We start from the raw sequence: 24,326 nt of genomic DNA, 5'->3' as shown, positions 1-24,326 counted from the left end.
TCTCCATTCTTCAAACCGGTGGTGTTGATGGGGTACGCCGATGATGCATCTCAAGTTCGTTGCATGATGGAATATCAGTGAAACCGAAATGATTGACGCGTCGTAAAATCGATGCCGTGGCATGGATCCTGATGTAGGCATCGACGCGTCTCCGACCATGGACGCTCATTCTGACATCCGCATATAGCCGCTCGGTTGCTGGGTGGTATTAAGATCTTAGAGAGAAGTGAAGTCTCTCCTAATATTCGTGAAGAGGGAAGTACAGTACGTCGATAACTCCTTGGTGTCTATCAGGAAGGTGTGTGGTGACTTACACATCCTACTACTAGGGCCCTAAATCACTCAGAAGCCTGTTGAACGCCTTGAGCGAGCTCTATCCCCAATCAGATTACAGCAGTCTTCGGCTTCTCTCTCATCAAGTTTGTGCGTATTTGCGCGACTGTGCTGTAGGGGAGAGCTGTCAGATGTCATGGGTAAGCACCGTGGCTGGACGCCCCAGAGAGGAGGTCACGGATCCTACCTATTGTTGCGGCGCTGCACTAGAACAGATGTGGACCCGACAGCAACAACGTCTTATGACTTGGGTGTCAGCTCCTGACCACGAGTTTGTCGCCGCACTTAACCATCAGATAATTGACCGCGCAGCGTCGAAAGACTGAAGCAATGTTCTTGAGCAATAGGATAAGCCTAAAAGCTTGCGAAAAGCCTTTCCAACCAGGACCAACTCGTCGACTAGCATCGCACGCCTCTTGCACGTAGAGCTGCACGAAACCCATGAACTCTGTGTTACACAGTAAGCTTAAGGAAATGCAATTGCTATGCAAGGTGCGCATAGACAGGTATACGGAATACGATTAGCGGCACGCGATGTACGATGGAAGGGTCTTTTTGTCGACAGTGCTTAAAGGCCGCCAGGTATTTTGACTCGGCCGAACCCTTTTGCGGAGAAGATGCGATAAATCAATAGAGTGCTAAATGGTCAAACGGCCCAGGGCTCAGGTGAGCCACCTCTTGTCTACGATAGCTAGCACAAAAGTACGAGAGAGGGGTAGATAAGCTTTCCAGTAGTGCCGAGTGTGCCGGTCTTGGCACAGACTGCTATTTTCAGCTCAACTGACACCTGGGTATCACCTGGGCACTACCTGGGCAGCGCGCTTCCGACAGCCTCATATATAGGCGCCAAAGTCGCTCGCCGACGGTCCAGAAAAACCAATTGAGCCTCCAAGATGTGGGTATCGGAACAAAGAAATGCGCATGTCCCCTGGCAACAACCAGGTACGTGGAGATTCTAGATGGTTAGTCTGCACCGGCCACACGCCAGGCTAGCTTATATCAGCCTAATGCTTGCGGAACAGTGGGCGGATCCACATGTCCCTTGCCAGAACCTCGGATCATCCAAGCCCTGACGGTACGATCGGATGCTTTGCGACGACTCCTATAAGGTGTCGGGCGTCGCCCCGCTGATGGATGGAGGGGACGACGAGCGTACTGCCGTTGCCGTTGCTGCTTCTTCACCTACCACGCCTTACTCACCACCGTCGCTCTTTCATGCTTTGTTTACGTATTTTTGTGTCTCTGTACCAACGACCACTTGTCTCTCCTTGCATTGTTTCTTGAAGCGGTTTCCTCGTCATACACTCTTCTTTTTGTAATAATCAGTTCACGACTTCAAAATGAAACTTTCCCATCTTCTTCATTTCCTTGTGCCTTTGGCTAGTGCACGAGCTGTACCATACCACCATCAGATACCCATCACCGAAGAAAGCGCCACCGAGGACCTCACAAACGCGAAAAAGATTGATCTAGACGCCACTCCTAGCATCGGCGTCCACTTCACAACAACACAGGCAGTAGTGGCTGCGCGATATCCAAATGGAACAACGATCGACGTGGTACAAATTTCTGGAGACGCTGGATACACAGACCTAATGTCGCGGTGGATGTTCCGATATTCAGATTATGAAATCCTAAGAAACCGGAACGACAGCGTTGTACTAGCTGCGTTTATCTCGAGAGTTCACACGACCATCGAAGCTCAGCTTAAAATTCCTGTCAAACAGATCACGCCAGCTGTCGTCTTCCCACTCGGCAGGGCCCAGCAAACGCTATTCCAAAGCGCTTTGTTACTCACGGGCTTCACATTGTCCAAATCCTCCAAGGAAGGCTCCGTCATATACCCGGAATCATACGCTACTCACGCAGCTCTGGTACACGCCTCGTGTACTCATCAAATGCTGCAAGAACAACACCAAAACGTTCTCGTCATCGCTTTCGACGACAGCTCTTTCAGCGCGAGCATGCATCAAACGTCTTGCAATAGAAAATCTTCACAGCCACAACCACGCATGATCGGCTACGTCGCCCGCTCAGATCTTGGTTGGTGGAATCTTCCCGTCTACGAAGCGCCGCGAGCCAAGTTCTGGTCGAAGCTACAGGAAGCTGTCATTGATGCTATCGGTGGGCTGGGGAAGCCACCAGGCAGGATAGTGCTATCGGGTCGCCATGGCGGGGACAGAGAGTTTAAAGGCAAGATTGAGGAGGCCCTTTGGGCGGAGCTGGAGGTGGATGTTAGGACGCTGCTTGGAAGCTCTCAAGAGGCGGACAAGGAATGGCTGGCAGCAAGGGGTGCAGCAGAGCTAGGGACTCACTGAGCTCGGGCAAAAGTACTTGTTGCGCAAAAAGATACCCAGAATATTCATCACTAGAAACCAATGTCAAATCACTCTATCCAACTAGAAAGTGCATATCGCAGTCCATGTGTCATGTCAATTCTGAGTGTATGTTTTGTTTTGTGTATAGCCGGTGAGGCGGGTGACGGAGGGCTGTTCACATGCTCAGGCACGCGTCGTGTTAGCGCGGCGGTTGCGTCAGTGCTCTGGACGATGATGGGAGATATACCGCCCTAGAACAACAAGGAAGCATCCTCAGGCTACCACCTTGTCCGAGCCAGCTGTCGTCTTCACAGATACACGTGAGGGGACAGAAGATACGCTAGCATCATGATATGATGTGATTGTTGCACGACTGCTTCTCTCCAAAGTTGCAGCACGCACCATCATGGCAGGCAACGAGCCCACGCTCTCGTCTCGCGCGAACCAGTACATCCGCGAGGTCCTGCACAACACCGAGGCGCCACCCGCGATACCCGTCCGCTACTTCTACACGTCGCCGCTCGCCATAGACGACCCGCTGTCTCCGCTCCCGCCGCCGCCAACAGGCACCTCGACGGCCAAGAGGGTGCCGCCGCGGCCCTTCTCGCAGTACGACAACGACGCCATCCAGGAGTCGTGGCTGGACCTGCGCAACAAGATCCTGAAGCACAATGAGGAGTTTGGCGAGAAAGACGCGACGGGCCGTGGCACGCCCACCAACCCGGCTGTCGAGAGACTGAAGAGGAAGAGAGGCGCTAGCGCTTCCAGCGAGGAAGGCTCGATCCAGGGAAGGGACATACCTTCCGCCCGCTCATCAAGCCGAGGGCAGTACTCGAGGTCTGCCGAGCTGGTCGACAGGAAGGCACCCGGCTCGGGCTCGGGCTCTGGTTCTGGCAGTTACGGCCAGTCCATGTCTGGCTCGCTCAAGGCATACGACCCTGGCCCAATATCTCCCCTCGAGCCTGCGACTACCGGCACGCCTTTCATCCGAGCCCCGTCGAGAGGCAATCTGGCCAAGTCATGGAAGCCGGCGCCCATGGAAGGAGGCCATCGCCCCACTATCCACGAAGTCGACAGCTACAAGTGGGATGACGACATGGAGCCTGCTCTGTCCACTGCCAAAGACAAGGCGCCTGCCGGAAGATCCTCCAAGCCGAAACCAGGGCCTTCCGCAAAGGTGCCTGTGGGTGTCTCGAGACTACACCATGTCGTCATGGACACTGACGCAATACGCATGGAGCCTATATACTGGTCACCGCTCAGCGATGTCGCTCAGATTGTTAGAGGGACGTGGTTCTACAAGGACAGCATGATGCCCGTCGAGGTTGAGGTCGCCAACATGCTCGAAGCCGGATACATCGAGCTGAAGCCCTGGACCCAGACGTGGACGGACGAGTTGAACAGTGCTGTCGAGGTCGGTGCACTTGGAGAGATGAAGATACTACACCACCTATGGCCCGAGAGACCTAGGAGGTCCGAGAGTAGACCTTCGACCTCGCAAGGCATAATGCAATCAGCCGGTCTTGTTCAGAGCACCCTTCCTGACGACGACGACGACCCAGAGAAGGAGCGACGTGAGACGGTGGAAAACGCGTGCGACCTCATCGACATCTCCACAGGTCCAGGGGGACCAGACCACAAGGCAGCTGGAGACCTCGAGTACGGTGCCGACGGAAGGAAGCGCCTTTATTTGAAAGCGGGCGTCATATACTCCAACGACAAAGAGGCCTTCATCCTCAAGCCAGCTCTTCAGCCGTCAGACTACTATGGGCGACGACCAGTAGCAAACTATATTCGCAAGGGCAGAGCCATTGGTGTACACGTCGTACGTGGCTTTGATCAGGCCATCTGGGATAAGCTGCATCCTAGCAAGAACACGCCAAAGGCACAAGCAGCGCGCGAAGGTGTCTCGTCGTCACAAGGCGGCGCGCCGCAATATCGGAGGCAGAAGTCGGACCCCGAACTCGCGCAGTCAGAGAGACCGAAAGTGTCAGACCTAGTGTTGGTGATACACGGAATTGGGCAAAAGTTGTCAGAGAGAATGGAGACGTTTCACTTCACCCATGCGATGAACGCCTTTCGACGAGAGATGAACGTCGAGCTTGGAACCCCGGATGTGAAGCGACACTTGCGGAAGGACATGGGAGGCGTCATGTGTTTGCCAGTAAGCCATCATGACAACGACCCTCAGCCCAGGATACTAACACAGAACAGGTCAACTGGCGGCATCGCGTGTCCCTCGATGTCGACAACACTGAAAACCCCGAGCTCGAAGATCCCTCCGCGAACAAATACACGCTCAAGGACATCACCCCAGATACGCTGCCCTCTGTCCGTGGCATAGTTAGCGACGTCATGCTCGATATTCCATACTACCTGTCGCCCATGCACAACCCCAAGATGATATCAGCTTGTATACAAGAGGCGAATCGCATCTATCGCCTGTGGTGCCATAACAACCCAGGATTCGCAGAGTATGGGCGAGTGCACTTGATCGCTCATTCGCTCGGCTCGGTAATGGCCATCGATATCCTGAGCCAACAGCCAACCTATGTTGATCCTCAATTTACTGACCCTTCGTTCCCTGAGGCTGACCTACCACAAGATCAGTTCATCTTCAATACTACCGACCTCTTTGTCTGTGGTAGCCCTGTTGGCCTCTTCCTCCTCATGAAGAACGCCAACCTGCTTCCGCGTCGCGACAAAGAGAAGCCAGGTGCAGATTCGTATGCTGCTCCCGGTGTGGCCGGCGAGCAAGGCACCTACGGATGTCTCGCTGTCGACAACATCTACAACATCATCAACCCCTACGATCCTGTCGCCTGTCGCATAAATCCAACCGTCGATGTTGTATACGCTTCTATGCTGAAACAAACAACCATCCCGTCAGCATCGACATCCTACTTCGCCTCTCTCAACCCTTTCCGCTCTTCCACTTCCAACTACAACAACTCTTCAAACAACAAGCCAACGCCCATTCGTCTGCCCAGTAATGTCGAGCTCGAGACCCATAACTTCACACGCGAGGAAATCGCCGAGAAGAGAGCCTATCTGCTCAATGACAACGGCCAGATTGACTTTTATATGAAGTACGGTGGTGGTCCATTAGAGATTCAGTACTTGACCATGCTAGGTGCACATAGTAGTTATTGGATCAACAAAGATTTCGTTCGGATGATAGTTGTTGAGGTGGGGAGGGGATTAGGAAAAGACGGCACAATCAGAGAGATGAGAGTACAGAAGAAGAAGTTAGCTGTTGGTGGAGCAGCATAGTATGGTATGCACGGGAAACGGTAGCTACGGAACCATAGAGAGAGGGGATACGGACTGACGGCTAGTTCGAGGGCATTTTGGTACGGAGTTTATGTTTTGTTTGTCTCTAGAAGTTATACCCCGTTTCGTACGCAATTTGATAAGAGCTTGCACCAGCAGTAGCATTAGCATAAGACTAATAGATCTATCTCCACTTCTCCTTCCGAACGTCTGCTTACTTTGTTCGAGAACTCAAAGTTCCCACCGTCTTTCGTTCGCCTCGTCTTACCTGACACTATCGTCACCCAACACTAGGCCACATCTCGTACGATACCGACGTCCTCTGGGCCTGGAGAGCCCGTTCTAGTAGCTCATGATGGCACTTGCCACTCTTACATGCAATGCGAGAAGGATGAACTTCACCCCGACTTCTCCTCCATAACTCCGGCTCTGATCCGAATCATACGTCGAACAGGCGCAGTCCCACGAACAATGCAGGGTCTACTACTCAGGCGTCCAGCAAGATTCGCCCTTGAAAGCACGGCCTCTACGGTGATAGTGAACGACCGCTGACTCACTTTTCGTCCGATCCATATCGAGCATACAAGCACTTTCGCCCTACAAGGCGGCATCCTACAGTACAACCCATTACCAAGCAGTGTATTGTCTCCCATTATAGCCCGTTTCAAAACGAAATCGCCTCCCACGCGCTACTCAGGGCGTAAATGGCGTAATTAGCTCATCACAGCTGCATAAACGCTGGGGCGTAGCCAGCCCACGGGGCGTCGCTTTATTTGCCTGATCTGATACGGTGATTCGCTACGTTTCGCATTCTAGAGTGAAACAGTGGAAATAGGTATTGTTGGTTAATGGGCGTGGTTTAGGGAGCTAATTAGCGGACACGCAATTGCGTCGATGCCCATGTGCAGGCTCAATACTGCATGCTCCGTGGGGGCGCAAGCACTCGTAAGGCGGTAGCAGGCAGGCAGATCTTTGCGGGTAGTTTATTTTTCTATTTGGAATGTAATGTGTCGTGGGGGGGAGACCTGGCTCCCTGCGATACTTGAAAGAGGGGTTGTTGTGTTGCGCTATGGCTAAGACAAAGAGAGTGAGCCGGCTTGTGTCGTGATAGGTAGGTGGCTTTGGTACTCATTGCGCACTAATATCTAGATATGTGTCTTTGAGACCTACATATGCCACCCTTCTTAGGGCCCTTAAGATGCGCTGACATACAGCAGTGTCTCCAAGTAGCGTACCGCTGTTGAACATGATAGCCGAGTAGATGGTTGGTCTACGCGAGGAATTCCAGAGCTTAGACTAGATAGGAACTAATTACAGGTACACTCACAGCAGCGCGAGTCTAGCTTAGAAGCCATAGCACTTGAGTAGTCCGTTGCCTTGCCGTGTCTGCAAGAGAGAGAGTGTGTGTGTGTGGGTTCGTGCGTTGGTAATGCTTTCGTCTCGCATTATGCGAGCTGCGCTTCATACCTATTGCAAATACCGTTCGGCTTATCGTGAACAGCCCAGAACGTGTACATGATGCGATGCAACAGCGGACATCAATGAGGACATCGAGAGGTAATCAGCGACATGTCCGAATAGTCCGTGACAGCAGGAGAACCCAGGGTAAGCGAAAGTGATGACCAAAGGCGGGCCGACAAGCGAGAACGTTGTTGACCCAAGCTCGCTCAAGCTGCCAGCTCGATTGGAAACACGATGCGGTGCGATTTGCAGCTTACTCCAAATCACCTCCAACCAAACCTTAATAGCATGCCAATAGTTAATCCGACAATCAGATGTCCGTTCTGCAAAGTAGACTGACCCTTAGTCATGTCTTCCAACCGCCACATGCTCCTCAATTTACCATGAGAAAGTCTCCGGATCCAGCCAAAATCATCACAAATCTCCCCCAGAATCTCTCCAGTTGGTCGGTTCCCTGTCTCCTTTTCCACCAGCCCCCACATCAAGGGCAATGTCAAGCGGCCCATGCCAATGTTGATCTTTTCAGCCCTACTTACTGCCCGCTGTCATTTCAGAGCCCATGAATCATAATTCAGCCCAACAATTTATTTCTCCTCTTAGGTAAGCAAGATAGCACGAGCAGTATTTTATCATCTAGCCGCCCATGAAGCTTGGTATTAGATACGTTACGCGGCCGGTGGAGGAACAAGGAAAGGGACCAACTACCAAGGTTTTGGTCCTGCCGTCTAAACGGTGTGCGCAGGACGTTTGCTGGTGATTTAATCGGTGCGAGAAGCATTCGGGGCGAATTTGGGAGCATGGGGTTCCTATTGCTGATCGGGTCTAGGCTGCTTATGGCCTGGTGTTGATCACGTTCTGGCTCTCAGGTGCTGACTAAACCTACTGAACGTGACTGCCGACTGATGATGAGCAAGTATTTATCTGGATGGGACATGCCGGTAGCAGGGCGGCAGATGGGCTCATGAGCGGATCGTTGCGGATTCACTATAGCTTAATTTACTCGGGCATACCAGGAATCGTGGTTGTTCGCAATACTGTACCATTTTGTACAAAGTCGGGTTTCGGACCCTTGGATTTGGCCGATGAGAAATACAGCTTCATCACAGGTTTCTGGCGGTATAGGGGTTTCACGAGAACTGGGGGCAAGGGGAGTCTTTCGGCGTGCGCGTGTTGTCCATCTAAGGGTCTCGACAAGGATACTGTGATGGATGCGACGCGCGGGCGTCCGAAGCTTCCGCTGCCGGGAGTGTGTGGAAAGTGAGTCACGATTGCGATTTCCACGTCGTGTTGCTTCAAGATGTCTGTTGCAGTATTGCGAGACCGAATACGCCACAGTGAGGAATACATGTCAGACACGACTTTTTACACCCCCCGCGTGGGAGGTAAATTCTCCTTCAGCCCTATAACACACGCGAACGGTTGTCAGATCAGTAAGCCCTTGCGCGAGCAACCGCCGGTGGAGTTACCCCCTAGGAGGTTTGAGTGCTGACCTTAAGAACGCGGGAAATCCGGGGTACGAAACGGCTGCCATGCACAAGATGGTTATGTGAGCAGCATGACGTGATGGCACTGATTGGAAATCCTCTTCGTAGATGACGTCTCTGGGAGAATGACCAACTTTGTGGTCTTTCGCACGTCTTTGTTGCGAATGGCACGTGTTGGAGGACCACTTCGCTCTCGGGTTCCAAGGAACCGTCACCAACCGGACACGAGTCTGGGAGAGTGCGAGAGTGCGAGAGATTGTGCACAAATCGCCGAATACCTGTGCTTCGGGCTCGCACGGGAATCCTGAAACCTTGCCGCTTTAGGAAAGCGTTGCGGCCGTTCCTTCTTCTCTGCATTGTCCTGAAAGCGTTTAGACGGTTTCGTAGCTCGCCTGTCTACCGCTAGACGAACACTATTCGTTGGGTCGTTTACATGTGAAATCCTATGGTTGACTAGCGTGTGAACGCAAGGCTGAATCGAAATGAGTCGACAGATGCGATGTGGGGTCACCTTGGAAGGGTCCGTAGCTGTCAACGATACCGTGGCATGTCTTGTGCGCTACGGAGCGTTAACAGTGTTTAATTCGAAATACGAACTTAATCGTACTGTTCCATGATCAACTAAGATCACCGGCGGTGGAGCTCAAAGGGCGTTATTACCGACAGAACGACCGTTGGGGACCGCCCAAAAGGATGGACAAAGTGCTTAGCGGCTTGCGATAGTTACCGGCGCTAAGTTATCCTGTCAAAGCTCTAGTGCTAGACAGTTTTTGCGTTTGGTTACGTCCAGCAGGCCATGCACTTTGGCTGACAAAGTCTCAAGGGAGGCATACCTTTCGTAACGACCCTCGTGGGCGGTGCACTAACCCAAGCACCATGTGCGACTCCCTACTGTACGCGACTAAGTGGCGCGGGCGTTTCAACAACCAGGTCCAAGTATGTTTTGTGAACAGAATACGTGTCGTGAACTATCATGGGGCGACCCAATTCTACGCTCTGTGATTGTCGTACGCAAAAAGCTAAGGCGGAGCTGCTGCTGGTGGCCTTGCTCGATGGCTGCCTGCTGGCGGTATGGGCCCAGAATAGCATTGCGAAATGGGCAAGAGACGAGATACGGTTGGACCCATGAAGGATGCCTGTGCCACTGTCCGTTTCACACCAGCCTCTCACAATGCTTTCCACCACGTAGCGTCGGAGCCAACTCCGTGCCGCGACTCCTTCGCACTCTGCACGTGACGAAAAACCGGTCACCGAGTGCCCGCAGTTATCGTGAGTGGCTAGATTGCTTCCAGTATGCCGAAGAGCGAATTGCACTCCAGCGTGATGAGGCGTCGTGGCGCGGATTGCGTACCGACTGACCCGCATGCTTCTCGAGCTAGACATGCAGTTGTAGTGCACGATATCAGAGCATGTGTGGATACTTTCCTGTATCATCTCAAATATGAATTATGTATACATGGCTTGGGATGCGTCATACTGCGTAGGCACAGTCACGCAGCCCCACGGTTAGAGGCTGAATCCCGCGAGGCGCAGGCGTCGCAACATGAACCCGGATAAGGCAAGTTGCTCTCGCACGTAGGATTCCTCAAGGTGTATTTGTGATACCTATGACACTGCTGCACCTCACAAGCTTGTGAAATAAACGCGCTGTGTAGAAGCGATTTGGTTGGCTGCTGTTCAAAACTCATTTTGGGTGGCTCATATTCACATCGTTACGCCGCAGACGCGGAGGGTTGCATCGGTGGGAAGCCTGACCGGTAGCTGAGAGATAGGCTTGTTTGCGCGAATGTTAATGGAGGAGGAAATGTTAGTCGGCGAGACCAAGTCGGAGTTCCTGGGCTTTGAATCAGGCTTGTGGCAGCCGTCGGATCACCCGATGACTCGGGGCCGTTTGGGGGACCGCGGGGTAGGTGGGATGACGATTATTCAGAGATCGACATTTTCTAGTACTCGACGGCGTATTGCTTGGATTGCTAGATGCAGTGGCTGATGCAACTATCGCAAGATGCGCAGCTTGCAAACAATTTGAGTAGTATCCCTGTGAGTATTTGCGCTTTTCGAGTACCCGCATTCTGTGCAGTCACCCTGCATGGCGGGGACAACAAGCAAGTGTGCAGAAGATCAACAGCGCATAGGGTGGTACGGGTAGGCGCCCTCGAACCGGAAATGATAATCTATCCGTTCGCAGCGACAATGCAATAAGAAGCTCTGATACTACTTTCGTTTGCGAGAGAGACTCATTGCAATATCATTCGACATATTTTCTCCTGTAGTGCAAAGCGTTGAAAGATCAAAAGAACACGGAAAGCGGTCTTCCAGAAAAGAGAGACATGGTAAGTTCCGTGGTGATTTCATACATGCCATAGCAATGCTGAGTAGCACTTTAGATAACAACTAAAAGCCCATACTGCTTCGTCAAGACTGAAGCAATGCATCGATTGCAGCCTCGTTTGGTCAGCCCTATCATTGCCCCCACTGCATACGTATTCTAGAAGTACTGCAGAAGCAAGCAGCAAGCACATTTAATGCAGCTTGGGCTGAGTAATTCACTCAGGTACTTACGAGATAGTTCCGTTACCTATTCGCTTGAAAGTTGCGTCCAGTGATAGGCTATGATGCGGTGAGCCCTTGTCGGGAAGCCAGAAGGTTGCGCCCTTTGTGTATGCAGTGTGTCGAGCTGCACCCTCGGGTCGGCTTTGCGACTTTAAGTCCGACTCCTGACATGCTGATAAATGATGATGCCTACGTCGATACCTTCGAAAGAGGAGTCATACTGGAAGATCCTCGTGCTCTCTGTCCGTACCGTAGATGAATCAGCATTCTGGACCTGTGTAGTGGAGAGCAAATTTCCCCAAGTTCTGCGTTTGCAATACGCCAGGGTCAGCGCCATGCCAAAGTCCAACGGTAAAGTCCCTGCGCGGCAGTCGGGAAGCGGATCTCCGTATGACGATCATGGTATGATTTCTGTGTATGTCTACGGCATCACGGCATACCCACTTAAAAGGGAGATACTTCCACTATTGAAACAAGCCACTCGGCAGCGATTGATGCCATACGTCGGCATAGCCGATTTTCCATTTCTCGAGGAAAGACGCACAACTCAAATTGTTTGCTTTCACAAGACTGTATGTTGGGCGGACGTCTTCAGGCCGAAGACATACCAAATCGTGCACATTGCACCGATGCCGCTCCTGTAGTTCTGTTCGACTCAGATTTCCTTGGTCTGCGGCATACCTTTACGCCCGAGGGCTTCGACGATCGGCTCGCAATACGGGCGTGAACGGGGGCCTTGAAGGATTCATTCAGGGATCTTACCGTTCCCGCGAGAGCGGCTGAACGGTCAGGAAAGGCAAGTCTCCTTCTTGGCACGGAAGCGCCTTCAAGCCTTGACGACGATAGGGCTAGAACCGTCGCTTCGCAGCTTTCTGGTCTCGGATGCACTAATGCTGTAAAACTGAGTCGTAGCGTGTGGAGATGATGTTGGCTCCTGATTGCTTGTGTTCGACCAAGGACCTGAGACGACATCCTGCGGCTGGTTGTAACCCTCCACTTTCTGAGTGTGGGTGTCTGCCTTGAGCTGCATGATGACGGAAGCGAGCGCGTGTCATAATTGCACACGTTGCTTTAGGAAATCTCGAGGGCCGAGACCTTCTATTGCCATTCTGCCACGAGGTCTGACCTCCGTGTGCGGAAGCACTGCGCTGGCGACACCGTCCGTGTGCAAGGCGACCAATGATTATCGGTGAACAAGGTACTGGATAATAACGGGCGCTTGGGTATACAGGAACTCTCTAAGCGAGCATGCTCGATTGTGCGCAACGCGCGACAAATGCGGCATTGGTTTTGTTATCCACGTTGGGATGTGGAAATGATGTTCGGTGGATTCAGCGAGAAATGGCAAGAGTAGCAGTAGGCTTTTCCACCACGCTGGTCGTTCCTTACTACCGGTTACGCCCTGTTGCCGGTGAGCTTGATACTTTGCGAGATGGCCGCATACACGGACCTATACAGAGTGCCCCTCACCAAGTTTCGGTGTGCTAGATGAACGGCAGTTATCACTGTCTTTTGCTCTTGTGCTAACTCATCGCACGGCCAAAAGAGTCGCGGCGGGTACACAGAGAGGGGCTCATGCATTGCATGGTTGCTAGACCAATGACGGTGTTTCAGATGCTGGATTCTGTGCGTCGTAGGGCTGTAGGGCTGCGATAGAGGGTGAATGAGTTACTGTGATCGGAAAGTGGCTCGACTTGGCACAGCGGCCGCTAAATATAGGCCGTTTCCTCCTGTGACGAATTAGCGCGCTTATCGCTTGCGTGCTTCACAAATGCATCTTGCTTTTCGCGATAAATATGGAAGGAACAACATTAGCACAGTGGATATCCTTTGGGAATCGTCATCTAGCGGCATCGAGGTAGCGAAATAGCATTGAGAGCGTGTGCGGCGGTTGACCGGTTAGTGTGTTTTGGTATCAAGGAATACGCTCATGTATGCGATGCTGTACTCGCAATGTGATTAACTCATCCTATACCTCTCCTGGCTATACACCCGGCCAAGGACAGCAGTGTACCAAGGTATGCTGATAGTTAACCCGACACTGCGGCTCCAGATGAAATCACATGACCTTTCGCGCCATCCACATCTCTCAGGCAGTTATTGCGCACAGCGGTGAGATTCGCACGGAACGCCCGATAGAACGGTCGCGTAATGCCCCAAAAGGGAAGTTGATTTGTGCTAGTGGTTGTTTGACCACTCACAGCTCGAGATAAGAACCGGTGGCAGGGGTCCCGAACGCCGCTAGCCGTCTGGGGGCACACGTGGGTCTATCCGCCTTACAGACTCACCGTCGGAACGACTTCGATTTCTGTGTCGCTTCCACACGACTTGAACATTCGTGTAGGGAATATGCGTTTCAGCTATCGCGGACCGATCATGGACTTGGCTATGCACTGCGCGGTTTAGGTGCTATCGGGCATCCCTACGGTGTGCCATCTGTCACCGTAGCATGGTAGTGTCCCAAACGGTGTGGAACATTTCAGTTTGTGCGCTATCACGACAAGCCAACTCGGTGCATAGGGTCAAAAGAAGACACCTACGTAATGCCTGCCAAGCTGGGGTTCCTGACGCCTGCTGGTGCGCAGAGCACCGATTCGCGTTTGATCAGCTCCGCCATCGGGGCGTAACTCAGCCATGCTAGACGAGAGAATATTTCGAAGCAGGCGTGTCACTGTGCCTACTACAGCGGCATAATGATTCAAATGCTTCGAGACTGTCCCTCGGCTGTCACTCTATCTTACTTGAAGCGACAAGTGAGTAAACACGATCTATTGGGATGCTGATCGACATTGGCAAGCGTATGCGGGAAGGAAGAGTCTCCCAGTGCCACAACCTTGGGAGTATACAATGTCAGGAAAGCTTGTCTAGTCTGGCTATCAGAGCAGACGGACGACTCCAGCGGCCCACGATACCGTTAGCCTGTCTTCTGGGTTCGAGTTGCTGACGCGGTCGGGGTAAAAGGTACATTCTGCATATATCCGACACATTTGCCCTGGAAAGCCGAAACAGTCCCCTTGTAGGTTCGTTGAGACATTCCCAATGGGAGAGTCGAATGGGCAATGCCAATACCTCCTGGGCCAAGTCGTAGAGTGACAACAGTTGCAGCACTGTCTCCAAACATGTTCCCTGTCGATATCTGAACGCTGCTAGACGGCTTTTACAGCTGAAGGTCTGATAGCGAAGTGGAGAGTGTCTCTCAAGCGCGGGGATATGGGCTCCAATGTTTGAGGCGAGTCGCTCTAGACAAGCTCAAAGCCCCACACATAGCGGAACTAACATCGAACCGAGGAGCCCTACGGGAGCAGCTGAGTCGCGATGGTCCATAGCTGAGGTCGAGGTCGCAACACGTGTAGTATATTGACATGCCCTTTTCCCCCTTTTGTTGGATAGCGCAAGCGAGCCACTGTGATCTACGTTGAGCCAACGCGAATGTCTCAGTCGTGTTCTCCGAATTCGAGTCAATTCGATGCTCCTATGGTCGTAAACCGGCCCCCGCAATCTCCATGCTCTGTGCAGCGGCAGGGCTACCGACAGCACCAAGCAGTATAGCGCGCGCGCGGACTGCCCCTAGTGAGGGCTGAAGATAGTTGATGTTTGCCCATCACATACCAAGGACCAACGGGACGATGTACCTTTACCTCTGAGCGGAGAATGAGGCACCATGATTTGAAATGGCTAGTGATACCCCTACAGTCGCCATATCAATCGAAGACACGGCGCCTGCAACAGGCTCCTGTGATACGTAGATAGACGATAGAATAACAGAGTATACCGCATGATAGCGCTATGTAGTACCAAACAATCATCCAAGACTCCTCGACGACCAGTATAGCATATTCACTATGAGAAGCAGTTTTGAAACGACACCGCAGTTGTATAAAGATATTCTTGGATGTCTTGCACTGGCGGCTCAGTGAAGGCGCAGCTGCGGAAGGCGCGAAGCCTTCAAGCCTCGACCGCCGGGCGTAGGGCGTACCGTTGGAAATAACGGCAACAAGACACTAACAGCGCATTTTACCAGCAACAGACGGGTTCAAGGTGTGTCTGGCAGTGTCTGTAGATGATGGAATTCCAATGGTGATTGGCTTTTCCTTACGCCGTTGGTGGAAACCACGCATAGCTAAGCTTTGGGCTGACTGCCACTTCACCGACACCGCAGTAAGGTGCTGATGCGGCTGCGGAAGAGTATGGGACAGTGCGTAGGGCTGGTGGGATACTATGCTGTTTCCAAGTAGACGTCTGGGGCTCAACGAGTGGTGGCGCTCTCGCAGCAGGGTACTTTACTTAGGTACTGCGTTACAAAGCAGACTAAGAGGATGGAACGGCTGGGTTGCTGCCCTTGTGCTAGCTGGATGCAGGATATGGTCCTGATACAGCAGGCTTCCTGATTCCTACGAGGGACTGCGGAGAGTCGGTGTCAAGCAGCTGTCGGAGCTGTCGGAATGCTAGGGAACAGCGACGAGTCGCGGTGTGCCAGGCCGTCGAGAGGTTGCGCATGCACAACGGCGCAGCGGGGAGCAGCCAATGGCGGCAGGCGCTGAACGGGTGTGATGATCTGGTGTGAGCCGGTCAAGGCGCAATTTACCCACGACAGCGCGACGTTTGCATTTGTTTGCAGAGGGTTTCGCACTTGTCTGCTCGCTCTCGGTTTTGGCCCCCATGCTATGTGCGGGCGGGCATGCGGCGCAGTGGAGGGGACGGCCTGGCATGGGCGCGACTCTCAACGGACCAAGCTTGTGCTCGCGAGGGCCTTCGGACGAGAGCCGACGCGTGATGATAGCGACTCCTCGCAAGACGTGGACGCATGCGGGAGAGCATACGCACGCCGCACGCAGGGACGGAGATAATGACAGACCCGGCGCCGCGTGAGTTCAGTGACGGGGCACCGACAGGCCCCGGGGTCATAGGGCTGTCTGTGATGTGCAATGCGCCAGCAGCCAGGGTAGCAGGGTTGGTGGGGATGCGACAGGGAACTGTAAAGAGGACATGGGATCAAGACACCGCTCCCCAGTAGAGAGTTTTCGTTTCGATACACTGCCAGCCCGACGCTTCCGTGCCCTCAGCTGCCAGCCTGCCCGTCCCTCACTGGCCCGCTGCCAGTCTGCGCTAGCGCCCATACTAAATTTACAAGACCGCAGTCGGTGAAAGTACACCTGCTAGGGTTGCTCCAAATCGTACCAAATTGAGAAATGCTCGAGCCCGCATCGCGTAGCCCAGGGTGCATGCGAGGGCCTGAAGCTGGGGACCAACACTAGCCAGTCGGTGCTCCACAAGAACGACTGCGGACGTAGACAAGACGGCGAGATAAATATACAGTCCTCCCCGAGTGTTAGAGCCTCTCATCATCCCACTGATAACCAGACATCCCGCTCCACAGTCATCCTTCTTCCATTCCTCATCTCTTCGTGTGTAAATGTCTCCCACATCTACCATCACCATGCACAGACACGCTGCCTACCCATATGCCAACCCGGCTCCCACCACCACAAGATACTCGGGCACCTCCTCAGCCTTCTCTGCTTCAGCAAACCCCAACGAAGACTGGACCAAGATTTCAGATCTTGCTGAGCGCAGGCGGATACAGAACCGCATTGCCCAACGCAACTACCGCAAGAAGCTCAAGAAGAGGCTCGAAGACTTGGTGAGTTCTTGTGCTACCACGCCTCGTACCGCTCGGAACAGCATACTAATCGGGTTGCAGGAGCGTCGTGCTGCCTCGAGCTCAGCTTCACCTGAGCAGAAGCCTGCTGAGCTGCAGCCACCACAGCGATCCCCGCGCCAGGAGTTTCCTTCTCCGTCATCTTCGGAATCCTCGTACACCACCCCACCTGCCGAGGATCGCATGTTCTCGCATCAGTACACACGCCAGCTTTCCACTAGCCCACCACCTCCCTTCTCCGTAGCGTCGTATTCGTCGGCATACCCAGCACCAGATGCAGTTGCATACTCAATGCCGTACTCCACCTCGCCCTACCACACAATACCAACCACCCTCACACCGGAAATGCCGAGCTACACTTACCTGCCACCGCCTCACTCGTCCTCGTACTCGACTGGCCTACCAAGCCTTGTGCCGAGCATGAAGAACGAGTACTACGCCGACGAAGATACGAGCCCCTTTGGCGTAGGCTACGCGGCTATTTGCGGGAACGACATCCTACCACCAAACCCTTACGCAGACTCTGTAAGGATCCCTACCCGCCAGCCCTACTATGCATGAACGCCCGAGTCTTGCACTCGCTGCTGCTGCTTAGACGAGCAACCGCTGACGGCCGCCGGTAGACGACATTGCCTTTCGACTTACCAACGACACCACGGACACTTCCGTTGCATGCGCTCTCCACCATGTGAAGAAGCGACGGTTGCGAAGGCGCTTTGACTACTCTTCTTTGCGAGACACTGTCTCTCTCTTCTGTGTTTATAGTTGTTGTTCTGCATTTCAGCGATCGGTCGTTTTCATTTGTAGCAAAGGTCCCTCGCTTGACCACGGGAACTTGGTGTTTGGCGTTGCTTATCTCTTAACTGAGATTGTTTTGTCATGACTGGGGACGAAGCTTGCCATGATAAGTAGCCCCAGTGCCAGTGCGAGCCTGTGTTAGGCTCGTACAGCAATGAATATTGTTATCTACTCGAATATCCTTGACTTGTTGGTGATTGAGAGGTGATGCGATGTATTGAGGGATGTGCATGATATGTGCAGTGATGGCAAGGTGCAAGTCGTGACCGCGCGACGAAAGCGCCATGGGCGGTGAGATCATAGCTCTTTCCGCGCGTGCTTCGCCAAGCCCGTCGCGACGCGTCGTGCCTTCCAGACCCGCGCGGGCAACGTCAGCGACAAAACCCGATTGCGACCACAACCACGACTCCGACATGGCTCCCATCAAGCGCTCGCGCGTCGACAAGGCACGACAATATCTCGCCGGCGGCGCAGTGTTCCGCGAAGACTCGGACGACGAGCTTGGCTACGAAGACCACCCCTGGGAATGGATCTACGATGAGGAGGCCATCGACGATGCGCAGCCAGAGAAGAATGCCTCGCCAAGAAAGAGAAAGACTGCGCCCACGGCGCCAGGAAAACGTATCGTCGGTGCGCGCATGGGCAGCTTCAAGTGCAGAGTGGGAGATGCCGTGCTCCTCAAGGCAGAGGGCAACCAGGCATGGGTGGGCATTATCTGCGACTTCCACGAGGACCCGGACGAAGACGAGAAAATGGCCAAGTTCCTGTGGTTCTCCTCCGAAAAGGAGATCCGTAACCAGAGCAAAAAGCGTTCCGACTTTCTTCCCGTAAGTCGCTCGGCCGTGCTCCAGAGTTATGCACACTGACATTCGACAGAACGAACTCTACATATCCGCCGCTTTCGACGACAACCCCTTAGCCTCGATCAACGGCACTGCCAAGGTATTCTCCCTGGATCGGTTTCAGGAGTTGTATCCGACAGGCGTCAAGAAGAACTCGAAAAACTACGGCAAGGTCTTCGTCTGTCGGCGGGGCTGCAATACGCGCACGACCACATACACACCAGAATTCAAATGGGAAGACGTCTACAAAGATGCCAAGGACATCCCAGCAGTAGTCGATCTTGTGGAGACCCAGACCAAAGCCACCAGGAGAACTGCCGGTCGTCCTAAGAAGCAACAGCAGCAGCCCGACTTGGACCAGTTCGTGATCCCTGACTCGGACGATGATGACTTACCAAAGACTCCACGGAAGCGCCGGAAAATTAATGAAGCGACCACCCCCACATCGACCAGGAAGAGCCCGGCTGCTAGGAAGTTCCTTACTCCAACACACAAGAGAATAGTCATCAAGAAGCAGTTGGAGTTCACACCGCTTGGCACACGCGTGCTCGATCCTTCGGCCCTAAACTCACCATTCCAGATCGCGCGGAACCAACTCCATGTCTCCTCGGTACCTGCCGCTCTCCCCTGTCGAGAGGAGGAGTTCTCTACCGTCTATAGCCATTTGGACGCGGCCATCACGGACGGCTCGGGCTCCTGCATCTACATCTCGGGCACGCCTGGTACAGGGAAGACCGCAACTGTGCGCGAGGTCGTTGCCCAACTTCAAGCCTCAGTTCAAGCCGAAGAGTTGGACGATTTTATATTTGTTGAGATCAATGGCATGAAGGTCACAGACCCCCACCAATCATACTCGCTGCTATGGCAGGCATTGCGCGGCGATCGGGTGAGCCCGTCACATGCACTCGAGTTGTTAGAACGGGAGTTCTCCACCCCTAGTCCGCGGCGGGTACCTTGCGTGGTCCTGATGGACGAGCTCGACCAACTCGTTACTAAGAATCAGTCCGTCATGTACAACTTCTTCAACTGGCCCGGCCTGCGGCACAGCAGGTTAATCGTCCTCGCCGTAGCGAACACCATGGACCTGCCCGAACGAACGTTGAGCAATAAGATCAGCAGTCGCCTAGGTATGTCCCAGCTAGCATAGCGATCCTTCAGGAACGCCCCACGCGTTTGGCAGACTTCGATCTCCATCATCAAAACGCTTCAATATCAAACGGGGACACCGATGCTTTCGAACGACCTGCGTATCAATTTGATGGTATCGGTGCGATTTGTATCGCCTGGTATGGCCGTTATTTGACAGGCAGGGGCTAACACGCATATTCTAGGCTTAACACGCATTACCTTCCCAGGCTATACACATGACCAGTTAATGCAAATTATCCAGTCCCGACTTGAAGGTGTACCCGGCAACATTGTACACCCTGACGCCGTTCAGTTTGCTGCACGCAAAGTGGCAGCTGTTAGCGGCGATGCGCGACGCGCGTTAGACATTTGCAGACGCGCCGTAGAAATCGCCGAAACGGAAACGATATCTCAGGACCGGGACGATGAGGCGCAGCCAGCTACCCCGAGTAGGACCGGTCGGGGTAACAAAGGAAATCTGCCACAAAATTCTCGGTCAATTAAAGGTACCGGAGATCCGGATAGTCGGTCAAAAGATCGGGCGGGGCGGAAAGGTATAGTTACTATGGCGACGATCAAACAGGCAATCAATGAGGCCACGAGCAGTCCCCTGCAGCAAGCACTACGGGCTCTACCGTTGGCGTCCAAGCTATTCCTTGCGGCACTCTTGGCACGGATCCGCAGGTCGGGCATTGGCGAAGCAATCCTGGGAGACGTTGTCGATGAAGCCAAACGGTTGGGGCTCATGAGTCAGTTGCTGCCTGTGCACGATTACATACTCGCCCCTGAAGACGGCAGTAGCGAAATGATGAACGGCGCAGCGCAGTCTACCACGCCGTCGAAGAACAGAGACGCTGTTGCTAACCTTAGTTCGAAGCAATCGGACCTCAAGGGAGCAAGAGCACTCGGTCTTGCACTTGCAGCCACTGAGCTAGCAGAGGCAGGCATTATAGGCGTAGAGGCCCGACATGGCGAGCGAGTAGGCCGCGTGAGGCTTGGTGTTGGTGAAGATGAAGTGCGACTTGCACTAGGAGATGATGAGACCGTCCGTGGTTTAGGTTTCGGTGCGTGATGCATTCGTAACCCCTCATCGCATTTGTCCATGCCCCCACCGCAACGAATTCTAGAAGGCTGGTGTCCACGGCATGATTCATCAGCAACGCGCAGTCGGCGTTCTTAATATCCAACATCTGTATACCCTTAGCGGCCATATAATATACCTCTCAGGGCCTAACGCCCGATTCCGCCCTTCCAATTGTATCTTGGGACTGATGCGATGAAGCCAATGAACGTTGCAGCTGAAGTGCACTGCTCAATGAACTGTGCCACAGATCTACCGGTCAAACGTTACAGCTCCGGGCCGCCGACCGGGATCGTTCAACGAACCAGATCGTTGTATGGTATTTTAGCCGTCCCCAACCGTTCCAGGCCATGAGCCTGCGTTGCGCTGCCATGTCTCGCGAAGACGAAGAATATGTCATTCCCCACGGCACCCACGTCTTTCGAATACACCAACTCGAAGCGAGCGCCATTACAGCATGGGCCTGGCCTGGCCATTAATGCGGTGATTGCAAACATGCTTCTTCACATATAGCCCAGCGCCTCATTAACTTTCGGTCTGTCTGCCCTCTTTCAGGGTGCAGTGTCGGACAACATCATGCATTGTGGCGTACATGAAGCAGGTTTCACAATCACGCCTACTCTGCGATCACACCTGTGCTGTTGGGGGCTTGCTTTGGGACTGTCCTATGTTGGCCGCGTATGCGGCCTTCGTTTCCGCTACCTGCTTGGATACGAGAACCTCGAGCTGTTTGGTTGGCTGTCAATGGTCGCGGATGGATGGAAGGCAACTTCCTCAACGCGACGCCAACGCTCCAGGCCGAACGGCGAGGGGCTTGTTTTACATGTTTGAGATTTCATGGTCATCCGCATCGTATGCAACATCGTTCGAGGCGCCTGTTGGACCGCAGGGCGTTTTCTTTCGCAGCAAGGCAGCCAAAGTAGAGCGAGAAAGGTTGAGGACATGTATTGAAAGGAGGGAAGGTTAGTTTGGACATGTTCGGCTTGCCTGCTCGCTTGCTCTGGACATGGACTGGGGCTAGTTTAAGCAACTCTTGCTCGGAATATGTTCCATATCCTGCAAGTGGGCTCTATTTGCATATGAAGCGAGAGGCATACAGATGTACATCGCATCTCGCCGGAGTACCGTGGCAGCCTTCGTTGAAGTGAGTAATGTAATGCCTAGTCCTCTTTTCTTCCCATGTAAAAGCAGATTTTCCTCTATGATGTTTGATACTTCTATGGTGGCCAGGAATTCTAACATGCGTTGTACTCAAATGTCAAATTACATTACACAATACTTATACCAGGACATTTGTGTAATATGTACATTGCTTAAAGTCACCTAAGATGGCCACCCAGTGTAGCACGCTTCGAAGCCCTGGACATGATGGAAAATAGTCTTGAGTGCTGACGGGTTTGATCAATCTTGCAGATCCTCCAAAAGTTTGTTACGTTTTCTTATATCCACTCGCTAGTCGATAATGTACAAAAGCTCTCATACCATAGAACTAACCCCGTCCAGGGAGTCCGTTCAAATAACATCCATATGCATCTCAGAAGGCGTCCCCTCAAGCTCATCCCTCCTCTTTCCCAAACCAAACGCGCAGTTCAGGTCCACACCCACAACTCCAGCTGGCCACTCAATCAATGCCCAGTTTTCGCGGCCCAACGCCATTGCTACCGCCGTCACGATATCGGCCCCCAGACCCTCCAACCACCATACGTTCCTCACCCGTCCAGGCAAAACAGCGTAATGAGCTAGTATGACAAGAGCATGAGCATTTTTGGCCTCGATAAGACCAATAAATTCGCGGGATATGCGGGCTGCCCAGACGAATATAGCACCACGGTCTGTGAGTGTGGAGATAGTAGTATCATCGATAGAGTAGGGTACTGCTGTCATGGGCGGGTAGCGTTCGGGTAAGGTAAGTTGACTGATCAGATTGAAGCTTTGGCGAAGATATAGAAGAGCTTGGGAGAGGTAGACGCAGTGCGGCTCTGAAAATACTTCGCTTTCCATCCACAGCTTTTCGATGGCTTCAAGACGTTGGTCTTCTGTAAGGGCGCGCGGAGTCGCTGGCACGGAGGTTTTTGGCCACCATTCTCGTGCTGTGACTGGTTGCATTTTACTTCTCACGACCCAATTCCAGCCCGACAGAAGAACAGTGAGGGGACCGCGAAGTCCCCAAATCGTTCTTAACGCGCAAGACAACATCTTGTCTACTATGTCGGGTGGCGGTACAACGGTATCTGGCGATATTGAAGCTCGTAAATTCTCGATATCTATCGCGGAAGTGCGGAAGAGGTACACGGCTGTGAATGTCGAACTTGCAAAGAGTGCTGCAGCGTTTTCTTGAGTTACATTCTCGAGCTCTGTTCTATACCTTACTAAAGCTTTGTTCATTCGTGCTGCTGCCAAAGCTTCCATCCTCTTCTTGTCTTCTTTGCGATCGTAAAGCCGACCGAGGTGTAAAGAGGCGACTGAAAGTACACAGTTGGTTAAGAAGTCGTGATTTTGCGCCATTTCAGGAATATAGGTCTGCCATGCTGCCTTCGCAGGGTCATCGCCTGCCAGAGTGAGAGAAGTCGTGAACTCGTAGTGACACAAGACCTCTTGCAGTGGTGGCGGAAGAAGCTCCCGAACATCTTTCCAGGCATCGTCTAAACGGAGGTAAGGTGGTATAGTAAGCTCTGGGAAATACCCTTGTTGGGAAGGAGATGTCGTTAAGCTGGTGGAGAAGTCTAGAGGCGAGTCATCAAAAAAGACCTCAGTGTGACGTGGTGTTTGCGTTGCGAGGGCTACTTCATTACTGAATGCGATGAGGTTGGTCGGCGAATACGCCGGTGCGTTTCGGGTTTCGGGTGTCTTTGGTGTAGGAAATGGTGATGTGGTGAGCTGTTGTGTTGATGCGGGTGATGTCGAAGTTGTCGAGAGGCGCGACGAAGGGGCCAGCATGAGAAAACTGCATGTGTCGCCTTTCTTGTCGCAATTCCCACACGATGGGTGCTTACAGTCGCACTGAAACCCAAATTAGTATTATGAGAGATGGAACGATGTGTGCTTGGTCTTTTTGCAGGTAGGTCTTTGCTCTAGCCCACTTAGATGACGGCATTGAAAGCCCATAATACCTCTCGTAACATGTCTTTATTAGATTACGGGGCGCCATAATTCACAGCTCTCGAAAGAACTCAAAGCCAGTCGATATTGAGATGACTTCCAGGCAAGCACCTTGATTACCCTGTGGCACTGGGCAAGTAACGTGGTATAGATGCATCAAGCCGGCGTTATCGGCCCTGTGTACATAACGATGCAAGAGAAGACTAGTATAGACTACTAACCTTTATACGCCTCCGCTTACACTCCTTACATCCCAACCTTGTCTTGTTGTGTGATCGTCTAGTTGCCATGACTTTC

The 24,326-nt window shown here is 52.9% G+C and overlaps 11 protein-coding genes across 11 annotated transcripts; 5 read left to right on the top strand and 6 right to left on the bottom strand.

Moving 5' to 3' along the window:
• Window positions 1-1,673: 1,673 nt before the first annotated feature.
• GT037_005067 (uncharacterized protein) lies at window positions 1,674-2,651 on the top strand (the record flags this gene model as incomplete). The annotated part of the gene is made up of 1 exon (XM_038930114.1): window positions 1,674-2,651. One exon carries the CDS (start codon window positions 1,674-1,676, stop codon window positions 2,649-2,651), a length of 978 nt encoding a protein of 325 aa, XP_038787064.1.
• A 406-nt stretch (window positions 2,652-3,057) lies between these two features.
• GT037_005066 (ddhd-domain-containing protein) lies at window positions 3,058-5,924 on the top strand (the record flags this gene model as incomplete). The annotated part of the gene is made up of 2 exons (XM_038930113.1): window positions 3,058-4,815; window positions 4,866-5,924. 2 exons carry the CDS (start codon window positions 3,058-3,060, stop codon window positions 5,922-5,924), a joined length of 2,817 nt encoding a protein of 938 aa, XP_038787063.1.
• A 2,457-nt stretch (window positions 5,925-8,381) lies between these two features.
• GT037_005065 (uncharacterized protein) lies at window positions 8,382-8,732 on the bottom strand (the record flags this gene model as incomplete). Its single annotated transcript, XM_038930112.1, has 1 exon — window positions 8,382-8,732. The coding sequence occupies one exon, from the start codon at window positions 8,730-8,732 to the stop codon at window positions 8,382-8,384; it is 351 nt and encodes a 116-aa protein (XP_038787062.1).
• A 2,875-nt stretch (window positions 8,733-11,607) lies between these two features.
• On the top strand, window positions 11,608-12,149 carry GT037_005064 (uncharacterized protein; the record flags this gene model as incomplete). Its single annotated transcript, XM_038930111.1, has 2 exons — window positions 11,608-11,994; window positions 12,018-12,149. 2 exons carry the CDS (start codon window positions 11,608-11,610, stop codon window positions 12,147-12,149), a joined length of 519 nt encoding a protein of 172 aa, XP_038787061.1.
• Window positions 12,150-12,248: 99 nt separating this feature from the next.
• Window positions 12,249-12,452, bottom strand: GT037_005063 (uncharacterized protein; the record flags this gene model as incomplete). The annotated part of the gene is made up of 1 exon (XM_038930110.1): window positions 12,249-12,452. One exon carries the CDS (start codon window positions 12,450-12,452, stop codon window positions 12,249-12,251), a length of 204 nt encoding a protein of 67 aa, XP_038787060.1.
• Window positions 12,453-14,336: 1,884 nt separating this feature from the next.
• Window positions 14,337-14,543, bottom strand: GT037_005062 (uncharacterized protein; the record flags this gene model as incomplete). Its single annotated transcript, XM_038930109.1, has 1 exon — window positions 14,337-14,543. The coding sequence occupies one exon, from the start codon at window positions 14,541-14,543 to the stop codon at window positions 14,337-14,339; it is 207 nt and encodes a 68-aa protein (XP_038787059.1).
• Window positions 14,544-15,839: 1,296 nt separating this feature from the next.
• GT037_005061 (uncharacterized protein) lies at window positions 15,840-16,046 on the bottom strand (the record flags this gene model as incomplete). Its single annotated transcript, XM_038930108.1, has 1 exon — window positions 15,840-16,046. A coding segment is annotated over one exon (207 nt), but the record flags the coding sequence as incomplete, so codon positions are not given.
• Window positions 16,047-16,546: 500 nt separating this feature from the next.
• Window positions 16,547-16,768, bottom strand: GT037_005060 (uncharacterized protein; the record flags this gene model as incomplete). The annotated part of the gene is made up of 1 exon (XM_038930107.1): window positions 16,547-16,768. The coding sequence occupies one exon, from the start codon at window positions 16,766-16,768 to the stop codon at window positions 16,547-16,549; it is 222 nt and encodes a 73-aa protein (XP_038787057.1).
• A 91-nt stretch (window positions 16,769-16,859) lies between these two features.
• Window positions 16,860-17,642, top strand: GT037_005059 (uncharacterized protein; the record flags this gene model as incomplete). The annotated part of the gene is made up of 2 exons (XM_038930106.1): window positions 16,860-17,063; window positions 17,124-17,642. The coding sequence occupies 2 exons, from the start codon at window positions 16,860-16,862 to the stop codon at window positions 17,640-17,642; spliced, it is 723 nt and encodes a 240-aa protein (XP_038787056.1).
• A 650-nt stretch (window positions 17,643-18,292) lies between these two features.
• On the top strand, window positions 18,293-20,921 carry GT037_005058 (p-loop containing nucleoside triphosphate hydrolase protein; the record flags this gene model as incomplete). Its single annotated transcript, XM_038930105.1, has 3 exons — window positions 18,293-18,706; window positions 18,756-19,848; window positions 20,053-20,921. 3 exons carry the CDS (start codon window positions 18,293-18,295, stop codon window positions 20,919-20,921), a joined length of 2,376 nt encoding a protein of 791 aa, XP_038787055.1.
• A 1,521-nt stretch (window positions 20,922-22,442) lies between these two features.
• Window positions 22,443-24,319, bottom strand: GT037_005057 (tpr-like protein; the record flags this gene model as incomplete). Its single annotated transcript, XM_038930104.1, has 2 exons — window positions 22,443-23,930; window positions 24,251-24,319. The coding sequence occupies 2 exons, from the start codon at window positions 24,317-24,319 to the stop codon at window positions 22,443-22,445; spliced, it is 1,557 nt and encodes a 518-aa protein (XP_038787054.1).
• Between the last annotated feature and the right edge of the window lie 7 nt (window positions 24,320-24,326).

This window comes from Alternaria burnsii (assembly GCF_013036055.1).
Source record: "Alternaria burnsii strain CBS107.38 chromosome Unknown 740, whole genome shotgun sequence".
In the NCBI taxonomy this organism is placed as follows: Eukaryota; Fungi; Ascomycota; class Dothideomycetes; order Pleosporales; family Pleosporaceae; genus Alternaria; species Alternaria burnsii.
The sequence above is the reverse complement of the archived record's forward strand: the minus strand, read 5'-3'. Positions and strand labels throughout refer to the sequence as shown.